The sequence below is a fragment of the Chenopodium album genome, chromosome 6 (assembly GCF_948465745.1).
Source record: "Chenopodium album chromosome 6, dcCheAlbu1.1, whole genome shotgun sequence".
Taxonomy (NCBI): Eukaryota; Viridiplantae; Streptophyta; class Magnoliopsida; order Caryophyllales; family Amaranthaceae; genus Chenopodium; species Chenopodium album.
In genome coordinates this window covers 1896710-1924204 of record NC_137839.1, presented here as the reverse complement: position 1 = coordinate 1924204, position 27495 = coordinate 1896710, and the positions used below count along the sequence as shown (strand labels likewise).

Here is a 27495-nt window from a genome sequence, read left to right as displayed (position 1 = left end):
AAGCTCTTTGAAAGTGCTATCCACATATACAGACCTTGCACTCGGTTTGTAAGGTCCATTAGACCTAAGCACAGGATTTGACGTGTTTAGGTCCGTTATTAATCAAGATTAATTATGTGCGAGTATACTTCAAGCCTATTAATAAGCGGATTGAAGTCTCAAAACTTACTTTATATGACATTTGATATCCCTCAACACTTCAACTTTGATCTAGCTCGAAAAACGGGTTTTTGTATCATTATTGCACTTCAATTTGGGACAGGAGGTTGAATGTAGGTGTCCACAAGCACAAAATCCAGTCTAGACAAGACTGGTCTACATTAACTTCTGAGCGGATTTGGAAGATGCCACTCCTCAATGCATCCTTAGCAAACTTACATAACCTAAAAAGGTATTGTATGCCTTCGACTCTAAAATAAATAAATTCCATTTCGGGAGAATGTTCCAAGATCATAAGACTCTGTCAATGTCAATGGACCTATAGCAGACATATCTAGATGAATTTGTTTTAAAAAATATAACCCGTCTTGACCGTAAAACAACCCGACTTATGATATACCTAGTACAGATAGTCCTTTGTGTTCTTTTTCATTCGCAACTCTGATATCTTGATTCAACTCTATTTAACCCTTCAAATGTGCGTGCTCTTTTTCATTCCAAGATCACTTATTTTCTCTCTGATCATTTTTGTGCCTTAATTGTGAGACTGATTGAAATCAAGATGAATAATAAGGATCAATTGTGTCAACAGCTAGTGGAGAAGAGACAATTCTTGATTGACGAGGTTCAGTTCTTAACTTTTTGTTCATTTGTTTTTTTGAATTTCTGTGTTATGAATTGTTGTGTGATTTTGTTTATGTACTTTCATAACGAAATTAAGTGGCTCTTCAAGATCAAGAATTGACAATGGCTTTTGATATAAATTTACTTCTACATGCATGGACTAGATGGCCTATAATTAAAATTTCAATTAGTTGCTTAGTTTATTTGAGATAAATAATACCTAACATACATGATTCACTTAATTAAAAATAATACTCCGTATTAAAGACACTAATTCATTACATTTGCAAAAAAAAAATTATAATAATTGCAGTAGAACTTGCAACAATGGGTGCAAATATATTATATATATATATATATATATATATATATATATGTAATACAATTAAATAAACTTAAAGACCATTGAAATGAGTGTTGTAGGTCCTCAACTAAAGAAATTTAGGTAACTAATTAATCCTTTAAGGATCAACTACACTGTTGTAAAAAAAAGAAAAAAATAAAAATAAAAGGATAAACTAGTTTTTTGCTTGCGGAATAAATTATTTTTATTTTTTTTAATTGTTAAGGATAGATGAAAGAAGAAAATTTCGACACGCTAGTATATGATGAGTTTAAAGTTTGATAAAAAAATAGTGAAGTGAATTTGGGAGATAAAGAACAAAAGACTGGAAATAAGTAAATAACATACAAGTCTAGAAGGAAGAGGATCGAAAGGAAAAGATGAGAAAGAGGGAGAGAGAGCATCAAATATGTTTTCTATAATTATAAATTATAATAATATAAATTCAAATATGTTCCGACAATGTAATTTATTTAATCGGGATTAAGCCTTTCTTAAGGGTCTTTCCACTTTTTCCTATTATTAGTAAGCTAACAATACCGCTTTTTATTTTTCAACTTATTCATGATCTAATAAATCATTTATTGAAAAATGAATTTGAAATAATGGTATCATAATGAATTATAATTTATGGCTTTATAAACAAAATTAGACTCGCTTAAATTTAATACAAGTCTATGTGCTTTTCCATAAGATATTAAGTATCCATTTCTAACATGGAGGGGATTGTGAATGAGTTCTTTTTACAAGTGGAGTCCCTAGAAGATACTCAGCCTAATTTTGTTGAGAATATCATTACTGCATACTTTCCTTCATCAGCAGCCTACATGAATGATTTGGAACAACTCTTGTAATTATAGTACTCCGTAATACAAATATATACTATAAAACATGATTCATTTGATGAAAATAATACATAATACTACCCTAATTCAATTAGTTTAATTCCATACCTTAATTTAAGCTTTGAAGACTAGCAAGGTTAAAGAAAGCGCCACGCTTGTGCTTGAGTTGGGTGTAAGTCCCACGCTCCACCACCTTTCCATCCTCGATGAAGGTGATGGAGTCAAGGTTTTTAATAGTGTTAAGCCGATGAGCCACCACGAGGGTGGTTCGGCCTATCATAACTCGGTCCAAGGCTTCTTGGACTAACTTCTCAGATTGCATGTCCAAAGCACTTGTAGCTTCATCAAGTAACAAAATAATTGGGTTTCGGAGTATTGCTCTTGCTATAGTAATTCTTTGCTTTTGACCTCCTGATAATTGTACCCCTCTCTCTCCACACTCGGTTTGGTATCCTTCTTTTAAGGAGCTGTGTGCAAATCAATGAATTAGTCCATTTTATGATTTAGCTAAATCAAGATTAATAGGAAATAAATCAAGGATCGATAATTAAAAAAGGAGGGAGCCCCAATTAATCTCCGAGATTAACATTCCAAGTTAATCTCCTCTCACAACTTTATGCATATGTTTTCGTGCCACTTTATCATTTCACTTTTATTATTTAATTAAAAACTAAAAGTACAACAATATATTATGAGAGAAGATTAACTTTTCATGTCAATTTTAGAGATTATCTTGAATCCTTCCTTAAAGAAGATATATCAAGAAAGCCTTATGAAAGGAAAAAATAAAAATAAAAATAAAAAGATATATCAAGAAAGCCTTATGAAAGGAAAAAGTAAAAATCAAAAGCCAAATTAAAACATGATTTGATAAATTATGAATGTGTTCATACTAATCTCTGGTAGAGAGTTGGGTTGGATCATAGTATGAGTCATATATGCATCATGATTTTGGTTTGGTTAAGGTTCATAATAATTAAAATGAAATAAATAAAAAATGATAATGATGATTGTTCTCACACTAAATTATATTAGGGAGTTGGAGGGATTAGTAGTCTCATGAGTCATATATATGTATATATATAGGTGAGAATCGATACCAAAATCTCCTGGAATCGGGAAGAAGGCTCTAACCACTTGAGCTATCCCTCACTCTCTCTGATGAGTCATATATGAGTATGATGAGTATGAGTTATCTAGATCGATTTTGATTAGTAATCCAAGTCTTATTTGATTACCATCCAATTTATAATAGTTATGTGTTTCATAAACGACACTAGTACCACCAACACCACTCTTCCCCAGCTCCTTTTAAAAAAAGAAAAGGAGAATTTTTTTTATTTAAAAAAAAAACTAAAATAATATTGAGCACATAATCTACTTACCAAATAAACTCATGGGCATTAGCAGCTTTAGAGGCTTCAACAACTTCATTCTCAGTGGCATCAACCTTACCAAGAACAATATTATCCCTAATAGATCCTGAATATATTATAGGGTCTTGGCTAACAAGGGCCATATGTTTTCTATACCACACCACATCAAACTCTCTTATATCCACCCCATCTACCTTTATTGCTCCTCTATCAACATCATAAAATCTTTGTATTAAGGCTATCACTGTTGACTTCCCACACCCACTCTTTCCCACAAGCCCTACACTTGTGCCTGCCTTCACTTCTAGGCTGAATTGTCGTAGGATTGCGCTCTCGGATCGTGTTGGGTATGCAAAGTCCACCTTCCGTAGCTCTATTCTTCCTATGATCTTTTCTAGTGTTGTTGCCTGTAAGTTACACAACAACATTTGACATTGGTTAAATGCAGTTTACACAAAAAGAATTATATATATATTGAATAAAAAATACTAATTAGTTTACACATTGTCCTGACCTTTAATGAACATATGACGTGATGAGTGATGATCTATCAATTCCTGACCCGACCTGACCCAATTCCAAACCCATTTTACTGAGAGAAAACCCGAACCCGACCCAACCTAGCCCGATTTGACCCATTTATTATTGTTTGTAATGATCCAAACAATCCAAACTACTCGAACCAAATGACCCAAACAATCAGAAATTTGACCTGAATCCGACCCGTTGACCTGAATTGATAGGTCTACGTGATGTACAAAGATAACCTTTAAAAGAGATGTACAATATTGAAATTATGTGTTCAACTTGTTTATTTGTGAGGATTATTGATGGGATAGTGTTTTTTTTTAAAGGTAAATGGAATAGTGTTTTAAAATCCCTCATGTCTCATATCTCATTCTCCTTGATTTAATTTGTTTGAGAAGATACATGTTATCCGATATAAAAGGGATGAATATCCTTTACTATTTATTGCAATTTAATTCCTAGCACATACCAAATAAGAGATAGTATCATCTATATCCTTATCTCAACTACTAATTTCTTATCCTTATCTCATCTACTAATTTTCTATCCTTATCCTATCTTCTTATCCTCAGCGTTCCTATCCATTTTGCCCAACGCCACGGGGCCCACGATATGTACTAAATTGACTAACTTTTCTCGAACATTCTATGATACAACTATCTATATTATGTACTAATATTAATTCTGAATTGATTAATTATTTGCTTTAAAAAAATATCACACAAGAAACAGACTTTCAGTTGCTAACCTGAGACATTGATGATGGCTCCAAAATCTGGGAATTTCGATCAAGAATTCGAAAAACCGAAGCAACAGCAGCAGAACCCTTAGCAAGATCTGAAGTCATACTCCCAGCATCAGCAATAACCTTACCAGTACTCACTAACACAAAGAAAGTCTTAAAAACATCTCCTGCAGAAATCTCTTTGTTTTCAACCAATTTTCCACCATACCAAAAATCCAATGCCCAACACATGAATGTTAGTCCTTGAGCCGAACCCATACCGGCCCCGGCTAACCATGACTTCCTCCTCCCCTGCTTCCTAGGCTCATTTTGTGCTTCGTCGAATAGTTCAAGTACTTTTCCTACACACCCATAAGAAGTTACTATCCTATGGTTATAAACTGCCTCTACCGCGATTTGTGTGCTTTGATTTTGTGCCTTTACAAAGTTGTTTGTTATGCTAGATAGTAGCACTTTTCTTGTGTAGAAGCAGAGGATTGTGATGGGTTGAACTGCGATCATTACAAGCGCGAGCTTCCATGCTGTGATTAGTCCCATTATCATTGCAATTGTAACAGCCGAAATGGTCTGAACTATGAGGGAAACTCTGTCAGCTACTAAGGATTTCACCATGGTTGCTTCATTGCTTAGCCTTGAACATAGTGCCCCACTTGAGTTCTCCTCATCATCGAACCAAGCAGGCTCGAAACTCAATATCTTTTCAAGCATCTTGAGGCGGATTCTCTTGGTGAGGCGCTCACCCATGTATGCAAAACTCGAGTGTTGAGCAAGGTTGAATGTGATGGAAGAAATTGAAAGAAGTGAGAAAATTATGGCATAGTTTCTGATTCGAGACTTCATTTCCTCATGATTTGTCACAAAAAAGGCAGAGATCATTGACCCTATTGTTAAGGCATAGGTAGGTTGCACTGCACCAAAGGCGACTGCAGAGAGACTTCCAACTAGGCCTTGTTTCCACTCAGGCAAGTTCAGAGAGAGAAGCCGCGAAAAGGATGGTGAAAGATGGGATTTTGTTGAGGAGTCTTGGTGTTCAGAATCAGGTAATGGTGTAGTGAAAACAGCAGGACTTGATCGCGCAGTGCTTAACCTTCCTGCACTTCTAGGAACAGAAGAAGTAGCACTAGGTTCATAACTTTGGTCTATGTCATTGCAACTTAACTGTTTTTGCATTTTTGCTAGCTTTGCATAATGTCCATTAGTTTTGTTAATAAGGTCTTTGTGTGATCCTGTTTCCATGATTTCGCCGTGGTTGATTACTACTATCATATCTGCATTTTTCACTGTGGTGAGCTTGTGTGCAACTACCTGGTCATCATTTTGAAATTAATCAACATGAATTTTTATATGTACATAAAAACTAGCTTATTGAAGTTTTTGTATGTACCAGAGTAGTTCTCCCAAGAGAGGCTTGATCGAGGGCGCTTTGAACTAGAGTTTCAGACTCTGAGTCAAGTGCACTTGTAGCTTCATCCAACAGAAGAATCACAGGGTTCTTTATAATTGCCCTAGCAATCGCAATTCTTTGCTTTTGACCTCCGGATATAAGCGATCCTCTTTCTCCAATCTATTATTGTGATACATGATTAATACAACAAAAAGCAAGAGTGCAACATTAACAACAAAAAAAAAAAAAAAAAAAAAAGCATATAACAAGGTCTAAAAGATCAGGGCCGTCTCAAACATTTTTTAAAAATAAGAAAAGGCGTACTTGCTAACATGTTATAACACAACAATAATACGGTACACGTACAAAAATTAAGAATTTATACATTCGATAACATATATGTGTACCTTAGTTTCATAGCCTTCAGGAAGTTGCCTAATAAAGTTGTGTGCATTTGCAGCTTGAGCAGCACTAATAACTTCATCCATAGTAGCATCAAGCTTACCAAACATGATATTGTCCTTAATCGACGTACCAAACAAAGCATGATCTTGGCTAACAAGTCCCATTTGACTCCTAATCCATTTCAATTTCAACCTTCTTATATCAATGCCATCAATCCTCACAACTCCCTCATTGGCATCATAGAATCTCTGAAGTAGCGCGACAGCAGTGGATTTTCCACTCCCACTTGCTCCAACAAGGGCAACAGTCTTCCCTGCTTCGACTTTAAGGTCAAAATCTTTTAGGATGATGGTATCAGGGCGAGAAGGGTAGGTGAAGTTAACGCGTTCAAATTGTACCTCCCCTTGAATTTTGTCTAGAATTAGGCCTTGTTTAGCCTCACCATCGATTAATGGAGTCCGGTCTATCCTCTCGAAAATTCTTGATGCTGCTACTGAGGCTTCTGTGAAGTGTTTCATTTCTGGTAGTGCACTTCCAAGTGCTCTGCATCAATTTCATGCATATGATTGAAATGCAAGTAACAAATTAGTTTAATGTTTACGAATTTGTAACAACAAAAAACAAAATTAAGTAGTGATTTATAGATTATTATGTTCTTAAAGTTTATGCTAAAATGCTAAATACTATATTTGAAAAATTAAAGATTATTAATTATGAATACAATGTAAATGCTCCCATAACTCGTCTAAATTAAAATTAGTTGTCTTATAATGTCAAACCTTACATAAGTAAGAGTTAAATACTTAGTACATGATTTTACCAAAAACCTTTATATTACATGGATCATACGAAGTACCTATCATCTCTTTGTACCTCATTTTAAGTTATCAATATAGAAAAATCTGATTGACAATAAGTCAGTTCTACCTTAGATATATATATATTAACATGCTAATTTATATGACTATTAATTAATTCTAGGAGGAAGATATATAAATAGAAAAGTAGGTGAAACATTATGAGAAATTGAGTATAAGTTAAATCATGTACGTACTTGTTTACGTAATAATTAATAAGATGATAAAAAATGACAACCCTTATATAATCAAGCATGAAGCATTGAAGCAACAATAATCCAACGCATTATTAGGCATCAATATCACATTGATTCACAAGATCATAGAACAATAATGCACTATATATTATAATATATATAATATAAGAAGAAGACTAGACTTTGTATAAGTAAATAGAAAAAAGAAAGTTGAAGCAACAACAAGAGAAATTAATATTAATAGAGGACAAGAATATATTTGATACTATCTTCGTCTTTCATGTGACACTCAATTTTCTATGATGCATGAAATAGAAGATGCAATCATAAATATATTGATACTTTTATGAAGTCTTAATTTATCCTTGAATATAATTTTCGAGTTCATTGTCTAATTAGATACATGTATTGTATCTATTTCACATCTTAATTTGTATCGTTGAATTTTAATTATGTTCAATACCCTTTGCATCATATATAGTACCATACCATATAAATTTCATTAATCGTTTTCCAAAACTAGGGACTTGTCTGACATCGTTTTTTGTTTTTTGTTTTCGATTTTTTGTTTAGTTGATTCCATTTTTTTGTTACAGTTTTTAATATTATCATAATTTTAATAAGTTTGACTAATATTTTAATTCATCATATGACATATATGATTTTTTTTTACAACAAAAACTTATAGTGATATCAAACAAACCCTAGGTTAATGGTTAACAACAAGCAAAAGATCGACTGTCAATCATAAATAAATTGTTTGTAAGAAAAATTTCACAAATCATTTGCTACATACTAACATACATTAACTAGTTAGCATGTACATCTTAGCTTGAACATATCACATATGCATCAACCAAACTAGTCACATAAACTAAATTAGCATGCTAAAAAAAGTAGAGAAAAAACACAAGAAAAGTTTAGTGTGATAAACTAAGAAGAATACTTACACTCCTCCCATGATAAATGTAACACCAGCAGCATAAACTCTACCACCAGTTTCTCCATGGTACATAACCAAACGACTTCCATACCAAGCAATAAATGCCCATATCGCGAAAGCAAGCCCTGTGCTTCCAACAGCCAGCCCTTTCGCGACCCCTTGCCTAATCCCTAGCTTCATTGTCCGGTCCAAAATGAGACCATATTTCTCTAGAATCGTCTTCTCAGCAGTGAAAGAGTACACAGTTTTGATAGAGCTTAAGGCCTCTCCTATGATGCTGTTGGCTTTGCTGTATTCTTGGTACGACTTTTTTGATAAAATAAGAAGGTATTTACCATAGATTACTCCTGGAATTAGTAAGAGTATGACTGTTGGAAAGGCTACTATTGCTAGCCTCCATGAGAAGTAAGCAGAGAATGCAATGCCTGATAAGAATGATGATGAGTGCATCAAGAATATTGGTACCTGAAATAACCCTCAAAAAAGCAAGAAATTAATGTTAGATTTTAAAGCAAAATAAGGCAAGTGTTCCATCTATCTCTTTAGCTAAAATGAAATAGATTTTTTTTTTTTTTTCCTAATACATATTTTGTAATAATTTTTTTTATATTAATTATTAAAAAGCTTGATAAAAAAAGGACTTGTTATTATGAAATTGTAATTAAAGGTGTAAAGATCCAAATTTACTTAAGTCCAATAGTTACTATGTATATCAGTATATGAAAGGTTACTTATGAATTGATTGAACCACAGCCAAAAAATAAAAATTATAATAATTAAAAAAAAAAGAAAAAAAGAAACACACTAGCAAATGTAGCAATATATATAATGGACACATTTTGAAGGAAAAAATGGAAAAAATAATGCAAGGAGAAAAGGAAATTGTGCACAGCTCCAAAGCACTATGAAAAAGGAGAGCATCTAAAAAAAAGGAAATTATAGATTGTTTCAAAATGTAGCCATGAAAAATACTATGTCTAGAACAAATAGGCTCTATGTTACATACATCACCTCAAGTCCTTATGCCGGAGATGGGGCAATTGAACTCCCGGCCAATACTTATTAGCCTCAAGTAAACTAAACCATTTAAAAAAAAAAAAAAAAAATCCATGTTCTGTTACATATAAAAGCGTCATTTAGTCAATTATGTTATATATGCCAAGAATCTGAGCTTATTAGACAAAGTTATGTGTTTGACAAATTAAAGTTAAGAAAAAGGGTTTACATAAGTATAACTTCAAATTGTGTTCAACCATGTTAGTATATATGCCAAGAATCCGAGATTATTAGATAAGTGATCGATGTTTGACAATGTTAAGAAACAAGGGTTACATTAATCCAAGAACACAAAATTTCAAAGTATAATTATTATGATCTATGTTCAAACATACATATATATGTTCAAATTAAACATACCTTCTCACTCAAAACCTCTTGAATGAGTGAAGTATCTTTGGATATACTATTCACAACCTCAGATGTAGTAGCTTCTTGTGAATCAAAGAAGCCAACCTCTTGCCTTAGCACAGCTTCCAGATACTTGTATCGAATCCTCAACACTTGTCGCTCACTAGTTTTGCTCCAACAAAAACCCTCTACAAGATTCATATTTCATGATAAACTAATTAGATCATATTTACCAAAATCTAGGTATACAATATGTTTATTCAATAAATTTGCTAGGGTTTATTGTGTACTTAATTAAATTAGCAGGTAAATGTGTTACTTACCCATGAAAGCTAATACAAAGACTGCTAGTCCCAAGTAAACAAAGTATAAGCTGCACTGGTAAAACAAAAGAACTATTAGTATAGGGCAGTGTAATAATTAACAAATTAATAATATAAATTATTAAACTATATATACATATTATTATCATTAATAAATTACATTTTTAATTTGATCAAGATCTTAACCATTGGAATTATTCTAGAGATCCTCCATATGCATATATATATTTTTTACTATATGATATTTATATATGAAGCATATTATAAGTAATTAAGTATAATATTACAACTAACCTTTTCAACATCGGACATGAAGGTCTTATTAGCATTATTATTCTGTTTGTTTTGGCCAAAGCCTAGACTATTCATTAGCCTACTAGCAAACACTAAGAGGCAATTTGTGGACATTCCATCACCTATAGCTCCAATGGCACCCGATATCATTAGGAGATAATCGATCCAATCGGCATACCGAAATATTATTATTGTTCCATTCGATTTTCTTTCCTTCATCCCATGATTTCCTTCTTTTTCTTCCTCCATGTATATTCTTCAATGTATTGTAAACCCCTTTTTTTTTTTTTTTTTTTTTTTTTTTTTGGGGGGGGGGGGGGTTTAAAGAGTTGTACAAGGTTGCTAGCTACTAGCTACTCCATCAAAATACAAATTTCAAAGTGCAACTACAATGTTGGCTATTACCCCTTAAAAAGGAGAAAAAAAGCTAAGAGAAGGGAGAGTGGGTAGCTAGATAAGCTATGAATTTGCTGAAAAGAAAGGAATTATATACAACTTATATATAGGTGGTCTTTCTAGGAAAACAACCTGTATCAAAACTATATACTCATGCATTAAGCATTATGTGGGGCTTCCAATAACAAGTATGTCAATCATGACTCTAAGCTTTGTGGCTATATGATATGGTTGATTGTTTTGGGGCGTAGACCTGTCAATTGGGTGGGTTAGTTGGGTAATTAGATTCAGTACATGCTACCAATTGGTTGTTGGTGCAGTGGTGATTGAGATTGCACTTTATATGAATGACCGCGTGCTTGATCCCCCATCAACAATTGGGAGGGGATTAGAACCTAACCATCCAGAACTGATCGTCTGATCCTCAAGTCCGAATTAGCCCAAAGGGTGAAGCGGGCGGAACACCAAAAAATAAAATAAAATTGGTATATGCTAAAAATTAAATTTTGCATCTAGCTAGGATCCAATCTTTTTAGACGGATTGTAATTGACAAGTCTATTTTGGATGCTAAATAAAATACTAGTACGGATTACTTCCTATAAAAAATTTCTACTTTATCACCCCTACAACAAGGGCAAAAATAACTAAACAAGTACAGAAAAAAATTTAAGCATGTTATGAAATATATAGAAATTAGAGGATTATGAGAAGGAGGTAATAAGAGAAGTATTACTTCTTTTATGTATTACTCTTGGTAATATTTTTTGTGTGTCATACAAGTGAAATTACATGGCTATTTATAGTAGTAAAAATCACTATTACATTGTGGGCTATAACCTTAGAGGGTGGCAATTAGGGTTGGCTACTACATTAAATGTAATGAAGAAATTGGAGTGTGGACATTCACACCTTGACTAAATTAATTAACTCTTAACACTCCCCCTTGAATGTCCATACAGAATAGGGTATATGTTGCCTCGTTAAAACCTTGCTAGGTAAAACCCTTTAGGATAAAAGCCATAGCTAAGGGAAAAGAGTACAACAATATATTACTATATGCTTTAGTGTACTGCCTCATTAAAAACCTTGTCAGGAAAAACCCATTGGGATAAAAACCTGGTCGAAGGGAAAAAGAGTGCAGTGCATATAATGCTCCCCCTGATTTTAACATAGTTTATGAAGACGACGCATCCCAATCTTGTGGACCAACCGCTCAACACTCTTCGAAGGTAGGGACTTTGTAAACAAGTCTGCAAGATTATCAGATGATTGGATCTGTTGGACATTTATCTTCCCTTCCTTCTGCAAATCGTGTGTAAAGAACAGTTTTGGGGATATATGTTTAGTCCTATCACCTTTAATATATCCTTCAGTTACTTGTGCAATACATGCAGTATTGTCTTCGTAAATGATGGTTGGACTTTCAGTTACTTCTTTCATCCCACATTCTTCTTGGATATTGCCGATCATTGACCTTAGCCATACACACTCACGTCCTGCTTCATAAAGGGCAATCAACTCAGCATGATTTGATGATGTCGCAGTTAAGGTTTGCTTTGTTGATTTCCAAGAAATTGCAGTTCCACCATAGGTGAACAGATATCCAGTTTGTGACTTGGCGTTTTGTGGGTCTGATAGATATCCAGCATCTGCATATCCGATGAGGGTGGCATCTTGCCTTGATTGATAAAACAAACCAAGATCTTTTGTTCCTCGTAGATATCGTAGTAAGTGTCTTACTCCTTTCCAATGTCTCTTCGTTGGTGCGTTGCTAAACCTGGCTAACAAATTCACAGAAAAAGCTATGTCTGGTCTAGTATTGTTAGCTAGATACATTAGAGCCCCAATTGCACTTAGATATGGTACTTCAGGACCAAGGACATCCTCGTTTTCCTCTCGAGGTCTAAATGGATCATATTTCATAGTCAAAGACCGAACAATCATCGGGGTGTTTGTTGGGGTCGCTTTGTCCATGAAAAAACGTTTTAACACTCTTTCGGTGTAGTTAGACTGATGGACGAAAATACCATTATTTAAGTGCTCAATTTGCAATCCAAGGCAAAATTTAGTTTGTCCAAGGTCTTTCATCTCAAATTCTTTCATCAAGTATTTTGCAGTTCTTTCAAGTTCATTTGGGGTTCCAATGATATTCAAGTCATCAACATAAACTGCAACAATTGCAAACCCTGATTGTGATCTCTTAATGAAAACACAAGGACTGATTTGATTATTCTTGAACCCTTCTTTCATAAGGTATTCACTAAGACGATTATACCACATCCTCCCAGACTGTTTCAATCCATAAAGTGACCTTTTCAATTTTATGGAAAGTAAATGTCTAGGCTTGTGGTTTTCTGGTAATTTTAGTCCATCTGGGACTTTCATATAAATATCTGTATCGAGTGACCCATATAAATATGCGGTTACTACATCCATTAATCGCATCTTTAGTCCTTCTGAGACTGTCAAGCTTACCAGAAATCTTAACGTAGTTGCATCAACTACGGGAGAATATGTCTCCTCATAATCAATCCCTGGAATTTGAGAAAAACCTTGGGCTACAAGTCTTGCCTTGTATCTAACAATTTCATTTTTCTCATTTCGTTTTCTCACAAATACCCACTTGTATCCAACTGGCTTTACACCTTCTGGTGTAAGGGTTATTTTTCCAAACACTTCTCGTTTTTCGAGTGACTTTAACTCTGTCTGCATTGCCTCTTTCCATTTTGGCCAATCATGCCTGCAACGACATTCTTCCACTGTTCTTGGTTCACTATCATTTTCGTCAGATGCCATTTCAATTGCAATGGAATATGCAAATATTTCATTTACGATAACATCATTTCTATTCCAATAATTCCTGGTAGAAACAAAGTTTATTGAAGTTTCATTGTTATCGATGTCATGGTCATCTTGTTCATCCCCTTTCGAATTATCATCTTTTTCTCTATTCTCATTTGTACTTTGTCTTTCTTGACCTTCTGTAAGGGGAATATTGTTGATCTCATCAGGTCTTTTTAATTTTCTTGGTTTAGAGTCTTTTGAACCAAGTGGTCTTCCACGCTTTCGGCGTGCTAGAGATTCATTTTCAATGATCTTATCACCAGAAGGAATTTCAATTCGTGCAGGGGCATTTTCAGCTGGTATATGTGATTTTGTCACTTTCTTTGCATCTATAAATGCATCAGGCAGCTGATTTGCAATGCTTTGTAAATGAACAATTTTCTGAACTTCTTGTTCACACATATTTGTTCGTGGATCAAACATTGACAATTGTGTTGCATTCCAAATGATTTCTATTTCTTTCTTTCGTGGGTCCACTTTCTCTCCCCCTAAGGCTGGGAATACTGTCTCATTGAAATGACAGTCGGCAAATCTGGCCGTAAATAAATCACCGGTCATTGGTTCAAGATATTTAATTATGGAGGGTGATTCAAACCCAACATAAATTCCCAGCCTTCTTTGTGGACCCATCTTTGTTCGTTGGGGTGGAGCAATAAGAACATACACCGCACAACCAAAAATTTTTAGATGTGAGACATTAGGTTCTCGACCAAAAACTAATTGTAGTGGTGAGAACTTATGATAAGCAGTTGGTCTCAACCTAATTAGAGTTGCCGCATGTATTATGGCATGACCCCAAGCAGATGAAGGCAATTTTGATTTCATCAATAATGGCCTTGCAATCAATTGTAGTCTCTTAATTAATGACTCAGCAAGTCCATTTTGTGTATGAACATGAGCTACTGGATGTTCTACAACAATTCCAATCGACATACAATAATCATTAAATGTTTGGGATGTAAATTCCCCAGCATTGTCAAGCCTTGTTCTTTTTATTGTATGGTCTGGAAATTGTGCTCTTAGTTTAATAATTTGAGCAAAGAGTTTTGCAAAAGCAACATTTCTACTGGATAAGAGACTTACATGTGACCATCGAGTTGAGGCATCAATTAATACCATAAAATATCGGAATGGTCCACATGCAGGATTAATTGGTCCACAAATGTCTCCTTGAATCCTCTCTAAAAATGTTGGAGATTCAGTAGCAATTTTGTTCATAGATGGCCTTATTATTAATTTGCCAAGTGAACATGCAGAGCATGTTAATTCATCTGATCGAGGGATTTTAACATTCCTAATTGAATGTCCTACTGAATTTGCTATAATCTTGTGCATCATTCCTGTACCAGGATGACCCAAACGATCATGCCATAAATTTAGCAGATTCTTATTATCTAACTTCTGGTTAGATATCAAATTTATTTCAACTGGTCGTATATCTATATGATATAACCCTGAAGAATATGCTGGCAATTTCTCATACACATGTTTCTTGCCATGTTTTTCTGCCGTGAGCCATAAATATTCCTTTTGATCCACTATCATTGTTTCTAAATGAAAACCATTTTGACGCACATCTTTAAAACTTATAAGATTTCTTCGAGATTTACTCGAATATAAAGCGTCATTAATGATTAATTTTGTTCCATTTGGGAGTATTATGCAAGCTTTTCCAGAACCTTCTATTAGCTTGGCTGACCCAGAAATGGTATTAACATTTGCTTGAAATAATTTTAACTTTAAAAAATATTTTCTATCCTTCAGAATAGTGTGTGTTGTTCCACTGTCCAAAAGGCATTGAAATTTGGAACCAACTTCGGGCAGATCCATATCTTCATAAAATAATAAGTATAAGATTAGTTTAAGATAATTAAACTGGACGTACTTTATTAATAATGAATAATTAAGAGTACATAACTTGAACATGAAAAAAAAAAACATACAAGAAAAGTACATAATGAAAACATAATACATATCATAGTAATTGATGAATTATCTAAACATGATTATTCTCTCCAAAGATAAATTCACCACTAGCTTCACCATTGTCTATGTGGAAATCAGACACATCAAGGCTAATTCCAGGGACATTTTCTTCATTAACATAATTTGTTTCGGCATGTTTTTCTTTCCCTTTAATGGAAGCCTGGTATAGTTCTACCAGATGTTTGGCCGTACGACAAGTACGTCCCCAATGTCCAGTTATCTATAACATGTGTCTTTTCCTTTTGTGGTGGCTTGATTTTTGTTTCCTTGTTGATGCCCCCTTTGAGTGTTGTTTCTAGGGGGAAATTGGCCTCTACCACGGCCATAACCACGTCCACGGCCACGTCCGCGGAAATTTCCACGACCTCTGCCACGGTTATTATATTTTCCACGTCCACCTCTATGAGCAACATTTGTCTCGGGTGGATTTGAGCTTTCTACAGCATTTGTTTCATTGAATGCTTGAGACCCAGTTGGTCTTAGGTTGTGATTCTTCAACAGAAGATCATTATTCTTTTCAGCAACCAATAATGTAGAAATAAGCTCAGAATATTTTGCAAAGCCTCTTTCACGGTATTGCTGTTGCAATACAATGTTGTTAGCATGGAATGTAGAGAGTGTTTTCTCTATCATTTGCACTTCAGTGACTGGTTGATCACAATATCTCAATATTGATACGATTTTATATAGTGATGAATTATAATCACTGACAGATTTAAAGTCCTGAAATCTCAGGTTTGTCCACTCAAATTGTGCTGAAGGAAGGAGTACCCTTTTATGGTGGTCATATCTTCCTTTCAGGCTATCCCATAGTTCTCTGGGATTTTCCACCATTAAATACTCAGTTTTCAAACTGTTATGTAAATGATGCCTTAAGAGAACTATAGCTTTTGCTTTCTCTTGATCAGTTGGAACTTTAACTTGAGCAGGGGCATCTTTTTCGTTTCCTGGGATGGTAATTTCTTTGATTGTATGTTCCAATCCCTGAGCCTTCAAATTCATTTGGGCATCAACTGTCCATTCAAGATAATTATGTCCGGACAAGTCTAATACGTCAAATTGTCTTTTCATCAAGTCTCCCATTTTAACTACAATCAAGTAGGTAATTATTATTAAGCCAATTAAGCAAGTGATAATTAAAGTAATCAAATTGTAATCATAATAATAATCCATTTAAAACATATTTGCTTCTCCCCCTTGGGTTATTATTATGATGTACATAAAGTTAAGCTAAAATTAAACATGATAATTACGTTAGTAACGACAACAACAATAATAACAATAACAATGATAATAATAACAATAACAATAAATACTACTACTATTACTACATCACCGACAACGACAACAATAATAATAATAATAATAATAATAATAATAATAATAATATTAATGACATACATTAATGATAAGACAAAAGAAACATTTATTATAACAAAATGCACTTATAATCTACCTAGAAGACAAAAAAACTTGAAGTACTACGGAGATTACATGCATGAATTCCCTTTGTCGAAAAACCGAGCGCTACTTATGTAAAATGATGAAAATCATCATTGCCATTAATAAAACTACTAGGGCCATAATTAAAACTAAATATAGTTTTAATTTCCTTAAATCTTCTTCAAAGGTAAAGGGGTGTGGTGGTTGTCGGTTGTCGACGGGGAACATGGTGTGTGACCGGTGTAGATGGAGGAAGAAGAAGAGGAGATAATTTGGGTAAAGTTTAAGGAGGGGATAAGGTTTGTATGGTGAAATAAGGGGGTGTAATCCGCCTTTTATAGGGGGGTAAATTATCCGTTTCAGCTTTACACTACTGTAAAAGTATCATACAATGTTCTAGTAGACTGGTAAAATAATCGTAATCAAACTATTAATATTTACAAAAGTAAATAAGTATCACACTGGGATGCAAGCCGTAGTGGTCCGAGAACCCTAATCTATTCATGAGGTCAAGGGTTCGAAATTTGAAAGAAACATAAAAGTGTGTAATCTAAAAATTAAATAAATATAAAGGCTGCATCATTTTTTTTTCATTTTAGTAATTATGCACAAGTAAGTAAGTATAAACATGATTTGTGTGACCATGAAATTTACTCTATTAACATGCATACAACAAATATTTCCACATGCAAAAGTAATTATATATTACTTTCTATAACCATGCATGAGAGTTACCAAACTAAGTATCATAAATAAGGTATGTATTGATATCCTCATTTTTAATCAACATGGCTAATTATGTGGAGTAATTTTGTGGAGAAATATATTGTGAGTTTCTGGTATAGAGGATCCCATATGGGCAACTATAGAGCATACTCCTCAAAATATATTTTGTGAAGGAAATTGAATCTTTGTAAAAATTGGATAATCGGTATAAGTATACCTGATTGAAGATGGTGCTGATAACGTGTTATGAAATATATAGAAATTAGAGGATTATGAGAAGGAGGTAATAAGAGAAGTATTACTTCTTTTATGTATTACTCTTGGTAATATTTTTTGTGTGTCATACAAGTGAAATTACATGGCTATTTATAGTAGTAAAAACCACTATTACATTGTGGGCTATAACCTTAGAGGGTGGCAATTAGGGTTGGCTACTACATTAAATGTAATGAAGAAATTGGAGTGTGGACATTCACACCTTGACTAAATTAATTAACTCTTAACAAAGCATGTTTTCCCAAAAAGGTGATGCTGCCTCTTTTAAAAAAATGTCCATTTGTGGTTGGTTATGTTCCTCTTTCTATTAGTTTAATGTTTTAGGGGCTTTAATTAGGGAGATGCATGATGACATTACTTTGATCACATGTCGTTTATTGCCTTACTTTAATTTGTAAAAGTTAATTAGTTAATATATACTCCATATAAATTAATAATAGAGTTATTATGTTGTAAGCCCGCATCCCTTAGCTTGGTAAATGGCATACCATGCAAACTTAGTCTCATAATATAAGTATCACTAATAAATTAATAATCAATTAATCTAATCTTCATTGGATCCTAGTTAATCATCAAAAAATTACTATGTTCAATAATATTATTTTGGTTAATTAATCTAGCTTTCTAGCACTGCTTCTCATGGAAGCTGATGCTCTTTTTATGCTAACAGCTAAAATGCTAAATCATCAATTATGAATTCAAGATTTAAAGTAGCCCTACAATTCCACAAGAGACCAATTCAAATATTAAATTTCTGGAGATTAACTCACTCCGATTATAAATTATAAGTTTTCTAACATTATCTTTCAAGTTCCAACATATGACAATTAAAAAAATTTACTCACATAGTCGCACTTGTACCTAACATAGACCTTAATTTGTGCATCAGTTTAATTCAATAATTAGTTAATCATATACGTATATCAAACTTGACAATCCAACCAATTAGAGATCATAATAAATAAAAAAATAATAATAAAAATCACACCATCATACCATTTGGATCACTACCAAGTTCAAGTGTGAATACCAAAAAAACATCTAATAATAGTACTTGGTTCAATTCAATCAATATAAAAGATTATTTTATTTGTAACTTTCAATATCACTACTAATAATTAAAATGTCATTGTATTTGTACCTAATTTTTTTGTCATTTTATCCACATTTACTGGCAAAACAATGACATTATAGGTCATTTGTAAGCCTCCAATAAAAGTCATTTGAGTATACTCACTATTACTATAATATTATCCAACAAGATCGAAATCTTCATGCATGTCCTATTCCACTTTAATTTGCATAAAATTAAAGTTGGGGTATCTTCTAAATAAATATATATAATTCATGTTGATCATGATTATGATAAATCTGATTATTGATCTTGCTTTATCTAGAAATTGAACTGTTTTACTTTTATCATGACTTACTCCGCATAATTACTAATCAAGCTAATGACATCTTCATGCAAAATGACAATAGAAGACCATTTTTTTTTAAAAAAAATAAAATAAAAAAATAAATACAATTTCTCATGTTGGTTCTCCATGTATCTGTAGAATCTTTGATCGCGATTTTCCATTAATCTATAAGAAGTATGATTATGTAAAATCTTGTTAGATTTAATTTTATACTAGAGTGGCTTAACGCGTATGACACCCTAGTATTAAAATATGTAAACAAATATTTTAGAGGTATATATACTAGCTTAGTCTTATTTGGAGAGCTTTTTTGGTTGTAGGTTACATTAAGGCCCTGTTTGATTCACCTTAAAAAAATAATATTAAGTAAAAATAATTTTAGTTCAGTAAAATTAATTTCAGTTCAGTAAAAATAATTTCAGTTCAGTATAATTCAGTTTTCTTAAAGAAGAATTATAATAGAAAATCAGTAAAAATAATTTCAGTTCAGTAAAATTAATTTAAGTTCAGTAAAATTAATTTAAGTTCAGTAAAAATAATTTCAGTTCAGTAAAATTAAGTTCAGTTCAGTAAAAATAAGTTCAGTTCAGTAAAAATAATTCCAGTTCAGCAAAATTAAGGTGAATCAAACAGAGCCTAATAAAGGAAAATATGTAAATAAATATTTTAGGGGTATATATGTCTGTACACTATTCTAAATAGTTTAACCAAAAAAAGCAACTAATTAACATACGTAGTGTTTTTTTTTTTTTTTAAAAAAAAGGCAATTAACATCAATGAAGGCAAAAAAAAAAAGTACTCCTTTCATTTCAGAATGATGTTTCTGTTTACGTAAATTGATGCAAGGTTTTATTTATCTTTGAGCGTAAATATCTTTAATCCCACGTTAGTAAAAAATTATAAAAGTTAGAAATTAATAATGTACATACTCACCAAGACGAATCAAACTAGATCCCATATAACTATATTTGTTCTTATTATCGACTGAGAAAAACTTAGAAGATTCACTCTTACTTTTAAAAGTCTAAGTATCTAAACAAAAAATCATTGTAGAACGGAGAGAGTAATCAATTTTAATAAAGGCAAAATAATAACTTTTACATATTAATAAGGGTACGTAGACATGTAAATGCATTTTTTGAAGGGTATAATTGATATTACATTATTCATAAAAATATTCTGGTACTTTTTATAAGATAGGAATATACATATTTTTAAAATATTAAAGGTGTTAGTTGTATTTTGAAGACTAAGACAAGTAAATGGATCGATTCTTTAGAGACAAAAGGTATTGAAAATGGCCAATCAAGTGAATACGAAGTATATAAAAGGAGAGTAATAGAGTATACTAGTATAGTACGAGCTGTAGTAGTCCAAGGTCAAAACTGTTTGCGCGAGTACAATGATTATTGACATAATTTAAGGTCCAATGTTGTAAAAAGCATATTTATTAGTGGCATAAAGTGAAATAAGCATCATTAAGGACATCAAATTATTAATTTATTAATTAAAGGCTAATTAGTACTCCGTAATTAGGGCTGTACAGAGTGCGGTTTAGACCGCACCAAACCGCAAATCAAACCATAATTTTGCGGTTTGGTGCGGTTTGCGGTTTGAAATTTGCGGTGCGGTTTTTTTAAAAATGACCAAACCGCGGTTTGCGGTTTGGTGCTGTTTCAAAAAATATTGAGACCAAACCGCACCGCAAACCGCACTTTAATGCGGTTTGTAATTTTTATACTATTATATAAAAAAATAAATTGTATGAGCTAATCTTTAACTATTAGTTAATTAAAGATTAATTAAAAGAGTTTAATATTTGAATTATAAACTAATAATTATATGGGTAAAAAAAAATATAAACTAATAATTATAAAATAAAATAAAAGTTTTTTTTTTAAAAGAATAATTTTTTTTAAAAGAATAATTACAATTTTAATAAAATACGGTTAAACCGCAAACCGCACCGCACCAAATCGCATTTTGCTGTGCGGTTTTTTAAAAGTGCGGTTTGAAAAAATTACAAACCGCACTTTTGCGGTTTGGTGCGGTTTATGATCAAAATCGCACCAAATCGCACCGCGAACACCCCTATCCGTAATTGTCTAATTACCATGATATCTTATTATATTACTCCAGCAATGTCGCGTCTACTCTAACATGCTTTTGTAGGTACACTTTGATAGCAAATTGTATTGCCTCCTTGTCAAGTTGGAACTTTGATTCTTAAGAAATAAAGTCTTTAATATATATATATATATATATATATATATATATATATATATATATAGATTTGTATCTAAGCAATGTCTACAGAAATTCTTTGATCTGTGATAAAAAATACTTGGTACAACATTAGTATTGAAAATATATACAGTTAAAAGATGTGAGAACAATAATTTAGCTATGTAGTTCAAAAATTTGAAAATATATGAATATATAGCTAGGAAAAGTCACCTTATGAGTTACCAGTCTTATGAAGGTATGAGGTGGTAATCAAAATGTACAAACTTATACGTAATATTCTAGTAAATAGTGATTATTCTATTTAAGGATTTCGGACCAATTTCTTAAAATGAATTTTTAAATAGAGTTAATGATGTACTTCAGTACTTGATCCATGGTCCTTAAATTAGTATTACCTTTAAAGTGATAGTAAATTTTTTGTAAATTTTTTTTGAAGGCTTATTTATAGACCCGCATTAGTTACATACTCTGCCGACCACATTAGCCATGTGCTAAGTAATTTTATTCATTTTTTTAAAAGTAAGTTTATTCATTATGGTTAAGTGCCTAAGTTTTACGTGGAATATGACCGATATGTTGATATTCTAAGAAGCATATATTCTGTCATAGTTCTCGGGCAAAGTTAAATAGTACCTCCGTTAATTATTATGTGCAATTTTGGAGTATTATTTGTGAGATATAAAATATTCCAAAGTTGCACATAATAATTAACGGAGGTAGTATATCAACTTGATAGTTTTACACTTTAGATCTGAAATTTTGGCAATTCTTAAGCTACCTCCATTTTTATTTAGTTGACACGTTTTAACTTTAACACTATTCACACTCCTCCCTTTGACCGTGTTTTGTGCTTTATAAGATATGATAAATATAGTCATGTGGAATCTTGTTAGATTCGTCACGTTATATACTTTCAAAATATCAACTTTTCATAATTTTTGTTTATCGATAATTAAGATATTAATGATTGAATAAATGCATTGACAAACGTGACCAAAGAAACGGAGAAAGTATATATTTAGGTACAACTGTGCAAGATAATAATTATAAGACTACAATAATTTTAATGTGATTTTGACCTATATGGCTACAATTAACTTAATAATTTCTTAGTCTATAAATATAGTATACACTCTAGCTACCTTGTGATAGAAATTTAAAATTAATTTTTACGTCATTAGACTCATGTGCTATTTAGATTTTTCAATAATATATGCTTAATATTTTCTTAAACTATGTTCCATTTGTTTGTTTGCTTGCCACTAACTGTTGTTGGTACGTAAAAAGCCGTTTACAAGGGGAAATAAAGTAAGCACAACTTTTTTTAAGGATACAACCGGGATATGAATTTGTAAATTAATTAAATTATAAATAAATACTTCATAAATTATATTATACGAATACCATAGACAATGTTACGTCACATTCACATTAAAAAATTGTACAAAGAACATATTTTATATATTTTCTCAAGTCCAAACCCTACCTTATTAATTTAAAGAAAGAAAAGAAATAATCATGATTTACTTCTCATTATATAACTAGCTCTTCTTTGTTTATATATATCATATCATATAACTAATATATAAAGCTAAACTTTTAGCCAGGTCACGAGGCTGCGACACTTGGTGTTCTAACTTTTCGCCAAGTGTCGCGCCACGTTGGATAGATTTAAATAGACCTAAAGTTAATTTAGAATTCTATTTGGATAGAATTTTAGGATAAAATTAGTTTTATTTTCGATAAAATACCAATATTTTCAAATGTACAAATTCAATTATAATTTTATTAAAAAAATTATTAGATTAAAATTCTTAAAAATTAATAAATTATTTTTTGTATCATAATATTTTTTTGGGCATCGCATATATATATATATATATATATATATATATATATATATATATATATATATATATATATATATATATATATATATGATTTAGTACATCGATTCTATTTGACTATATCACTATATGCTCCATATAAATTCAATGAACAAGTATAGAGTAAAGTAAAATATATCGCTTTGGTACTTCTCTCTATGTATCAATTCACAACTTCAAATAACCTTTCTTTTATAATTTTTTTTTATTTTTTTAAGTCGTGATAAAATGCTCTTTTTTTCCAATCCAATTATTTTATTCTTTTTCTTGGACATATTATGGTAAAAGCTACAATGATCATGCACCACCATTCGCTTAAAGCAATTAGATTTTTTTTTTCCCTAATAGGAAAAGAATAATATGGCTCTAAAATGGTAGTCAGGGAGGCAAGAGTAATTAACACATTTTGGTATGGGAAATAAAATGTATTAAAAGAAGGATAAAAGCTAAGGTATAACACAAGAATTGAACAACCATAATGGAAATAAGTATTATTTAAAAAATCCAAGCCATCAAACATAATAGAATAAAGTAACATTACAAATAATCCAAGCCATCACACGCAAATTTTTAAGTGTATTTGGTGATAGATGTTTTTCCATACTAATAAAAGTAACATTTATCATATTATGTCCTTAAAATAATTTTTCCCAAACAATGCGCATTTTTAGTATAATACAACTCTGCGCATACACTATTACAATAAGTTTAGTCACTTCAAATCATGTAATCATCACCCCTTTACTAAATCAATCTAACATTTATGTATTAATTGCAACCAAATACCAATATACATTCAAAACCATTCATATAGAAAAGAATATCTCAAGCCATGCCTAAGTAATTAAAGGGAAGAAATTAATTATTTATGTAACACACAAACATATATGATGCATTATAGTAAAAAATAACATAAATCGGGGTCAGACATGATGAAGTGATGTTATTGCTTATATGAAATAAATTTATGTAATATGATAAGTTAGAACCTACTCAATGTTTAATAAGCGGGAAAATGCATCATACTTTGTATATAACTCAATATTTTCAAAGAATTATGTGAGGAAGAAATAAAATAGGAAAAGAAAGAAGGAGAATTGAGGAATATCTATCACTGGACGTTTGAGATTCAAGGTTGGGTGTTGGACGGAACGCCGGTGACAAGTGGTATCCTGTGCTTGTGAAGAGATAAAGACTTGTTTGATTTTTAGGGTTTGAGGTCGATTTCAAGGAAACGCCAATGAGACGTATGATAATTAGTCTAATTCTAGGTGATTTGTTTAAGGAAAAATATTTTGATCACCATTTCTTTGACATTTCTATAGCTCCGATACCTTTTTCAATGGTTGCAAATATACGCCTGAAATACCATGTCTATTTTGAATTTCGAGACAAATTTACGTCAAAATCAAAAAAGTATACGAGTAAATTTCAATTTCATTTTTGTTTCTCGTTAAGAATTATAGTTACCAATTCATCTTTAATTCGTTTTATTTCACTTTTATGTGCACATCATACACTGTGCCCATCTTTGGAAATGCGCAATAGATTACAGTGGATGAAAAGAAATTTGAAAAGTTAAAATCTGCTAGAGTTGACGTCTGAGTTCCTAATAAAAACTAAACCCCACCAACTCATAGTGAGGAACATAGCATTTTTAGTGGCTTTAATTTACATGAAACAAATTATATATAATTATATATATGAGTTATATATTAACAAATTTCATGAAACTATATACATACAATCTATATGTTTAAGAAACATATAGGATGTAAAATTTACCACTAGTCACCACAGCATAATAGATGATAAGTGATAGGTATTTTAGGAGAAAATAATCAACAACAAAGGATGATAAGTAGTATTACTACATGTAATATGATACAAAAAAAGTAATATTAAGAAAATTTATACTTTAATGGTGCATTATACATGCATAATAATACACAAAAATGTACCACGGCAAAAAAATCATCAAAAGAAAAATAATAAAAACCCTATAATGCCCTCCTATATGCATGCTTAACATATATGTGCTATGCGCCAATATGCACTCTAAAAAAAATTCCAAGTCATCAAAAATAATGGAATAAAACATCATTTAAAAAAATTCAAGTCATCACACACAAATTTAAAGTGTATTTTATTATAGATGTCTTTATATATTACTCCTTCTGTGTTTAAATACTTCCTTCACTTTCATTTTTCGGCTGTTTTTAAATATTTGCTTCATTTCTTTATTTGGAAGCTTTTACTTCCTCCGTTTCTTTTTAGTTGCTACACTTTCCTAATTTGGAAATTCTTAATTAGTTGCAACACTTTCCATTTTTGACATTTCTTTTTATCTATCTCTCTTTCTTCCCTTAAAAAATTGTCTAACAAACCATAAAAACAAAAGTGTAGCAACTATAAAAAACGGAGGAAGTACAATATTAAATTAATTTCTCTCACCTAATGGACCCACCATGATAATATTGTATTATTTTCATATTCTCTTTCCTTCAATTTTCTCCATTACTTTTGTTTTTTACAATTTTTTTATTCTTCCACCTACCCCGACCTACATATTTTATTACTTTCTCCAATTCTCCTAAAACTCCGCACAAGAAAAAATGAAGCAGGTATTTAAAAATGGAGCGAGTAATAAAAGCATCATTTGTAAAATTGTTTCCTTTAAAAATGTATATATTTTTTTCCAAACAAGATGAGTACAAGATAACTTTCCATAGGTACTACTCGTATTATAATAAGTTTAGTCACTTCAAATTATGTAATCATCACTCCTTTACGAAATTGATCTAACATTTATGTATCAATTACACCCGAATGCCCGATACACGTTCAAAACTCATCCATATAAAAAGAATATCTAAAGCCATGCATACGTAAAGGGAATAATTTATGTCACATTCACGATTCATTATAGTCAAAACGAACATTAAACGGGGACAGACATAATGAATTGATGTTATTGCTTTTATAAAATATGTTTATGTAAGTGGAGAAATGCGTCACTCAACATCTTCAAAGAGTTGAAAGTTCTCAACTTTCAAATCCCACAATACCGAGTTTAACCAACAATATGATTCCAATATTAATTAATTAATTAAAAAAACAAAATAATGCTAATTACTTTCAAAGTTTGGATACTACTCAGTATAATGTTGTCTCTAAATCAAGTATTTTCTTCGTTCTTATTTAATTGATACGTTATTAATATCACGTTTGACAATGAAAAATGTAGTGAATATATGGATTTCAATGACTCATAAAAGTTGTTTGTAAGGGAAAAAAAAAAAAAAAAAAGGCATAAAAGTTGGTTTGGATCAATAATAAACCTACTAATAGCATTTTGTCGAAGTTTTAAGAATGATGAGTCCTATATATTTATTTGGCAACTTCAGATTTTCGTCGCATTATTGGTAGTCATGAGCTAAAAGAGATGTTTTCAAGCCCCCAAATGGCTTCCTAGAATCACGAGCTTGGAAAAGTAAAAAATTGTACGAAATCGCTCGTAATCTATATAATATATGCTTTCGGGTCAATTTCAAATAATTTTTAAAAATAAAGTGAATGTGTGGGGTATCCCTTAGGATCATAAAACTTGATTAGGGTCCTTACTCCTTAGTAGGCCACGAGGACATCCAATTGCTCTTGAAAGTTCTGAGAATGAGGTCAAATAATTAGTTACCTAGATAGTCCATTGCATGTAAGTTAAACTCTTCATATGTTCTATGATTTATATCCATTGTTAGGGCTTGTTTTGATTTATTGAACTGAGCTGAACTGAACTGATTGAAACTAAACTAAACTAAACTAAACTAAACTGAACTGAT

The 27495-nt window shown here is 31.8% G+C and overlaps 1 protein-coding gene across 1 annotated transcript; it reads right to left on the bottom strand.

Annotated features, from left to right (window-relative positions):
• Positions 1 to 1792: 1792 nt before the first annotated feature.
• LOC145634235 (putative ABC transporter B family member 8) lies at positions 1793 to 10719 on the bottom strand. The gene is made up of 9 exons (XM_081685659.1): positions 10431 to 10719; positions 10137 to 10191; positions 9823 to 10001; positions 8414 to 8871; positions 6412 to 6952; positions 6005 to 6184; positions 4624 to 5925; positions 3357 to 3754; positions 1793 to 2438 (listed from the first exon to the last, which is right to left on the bottom strand). Exons 1-9 carry the CDS (start codon positions 10677 to 10679, stop codon positions 2081 to 2083), a joined length of 3720 nt encoding a protein of 1239 aa, XP_081541785.1. The 5' UTR covers positions 10680 to 10719; the 3' UTR covers positions 1793 to 2080.
• Positions 10720 to 27495: the final 16776 nt, after the last annotated feature.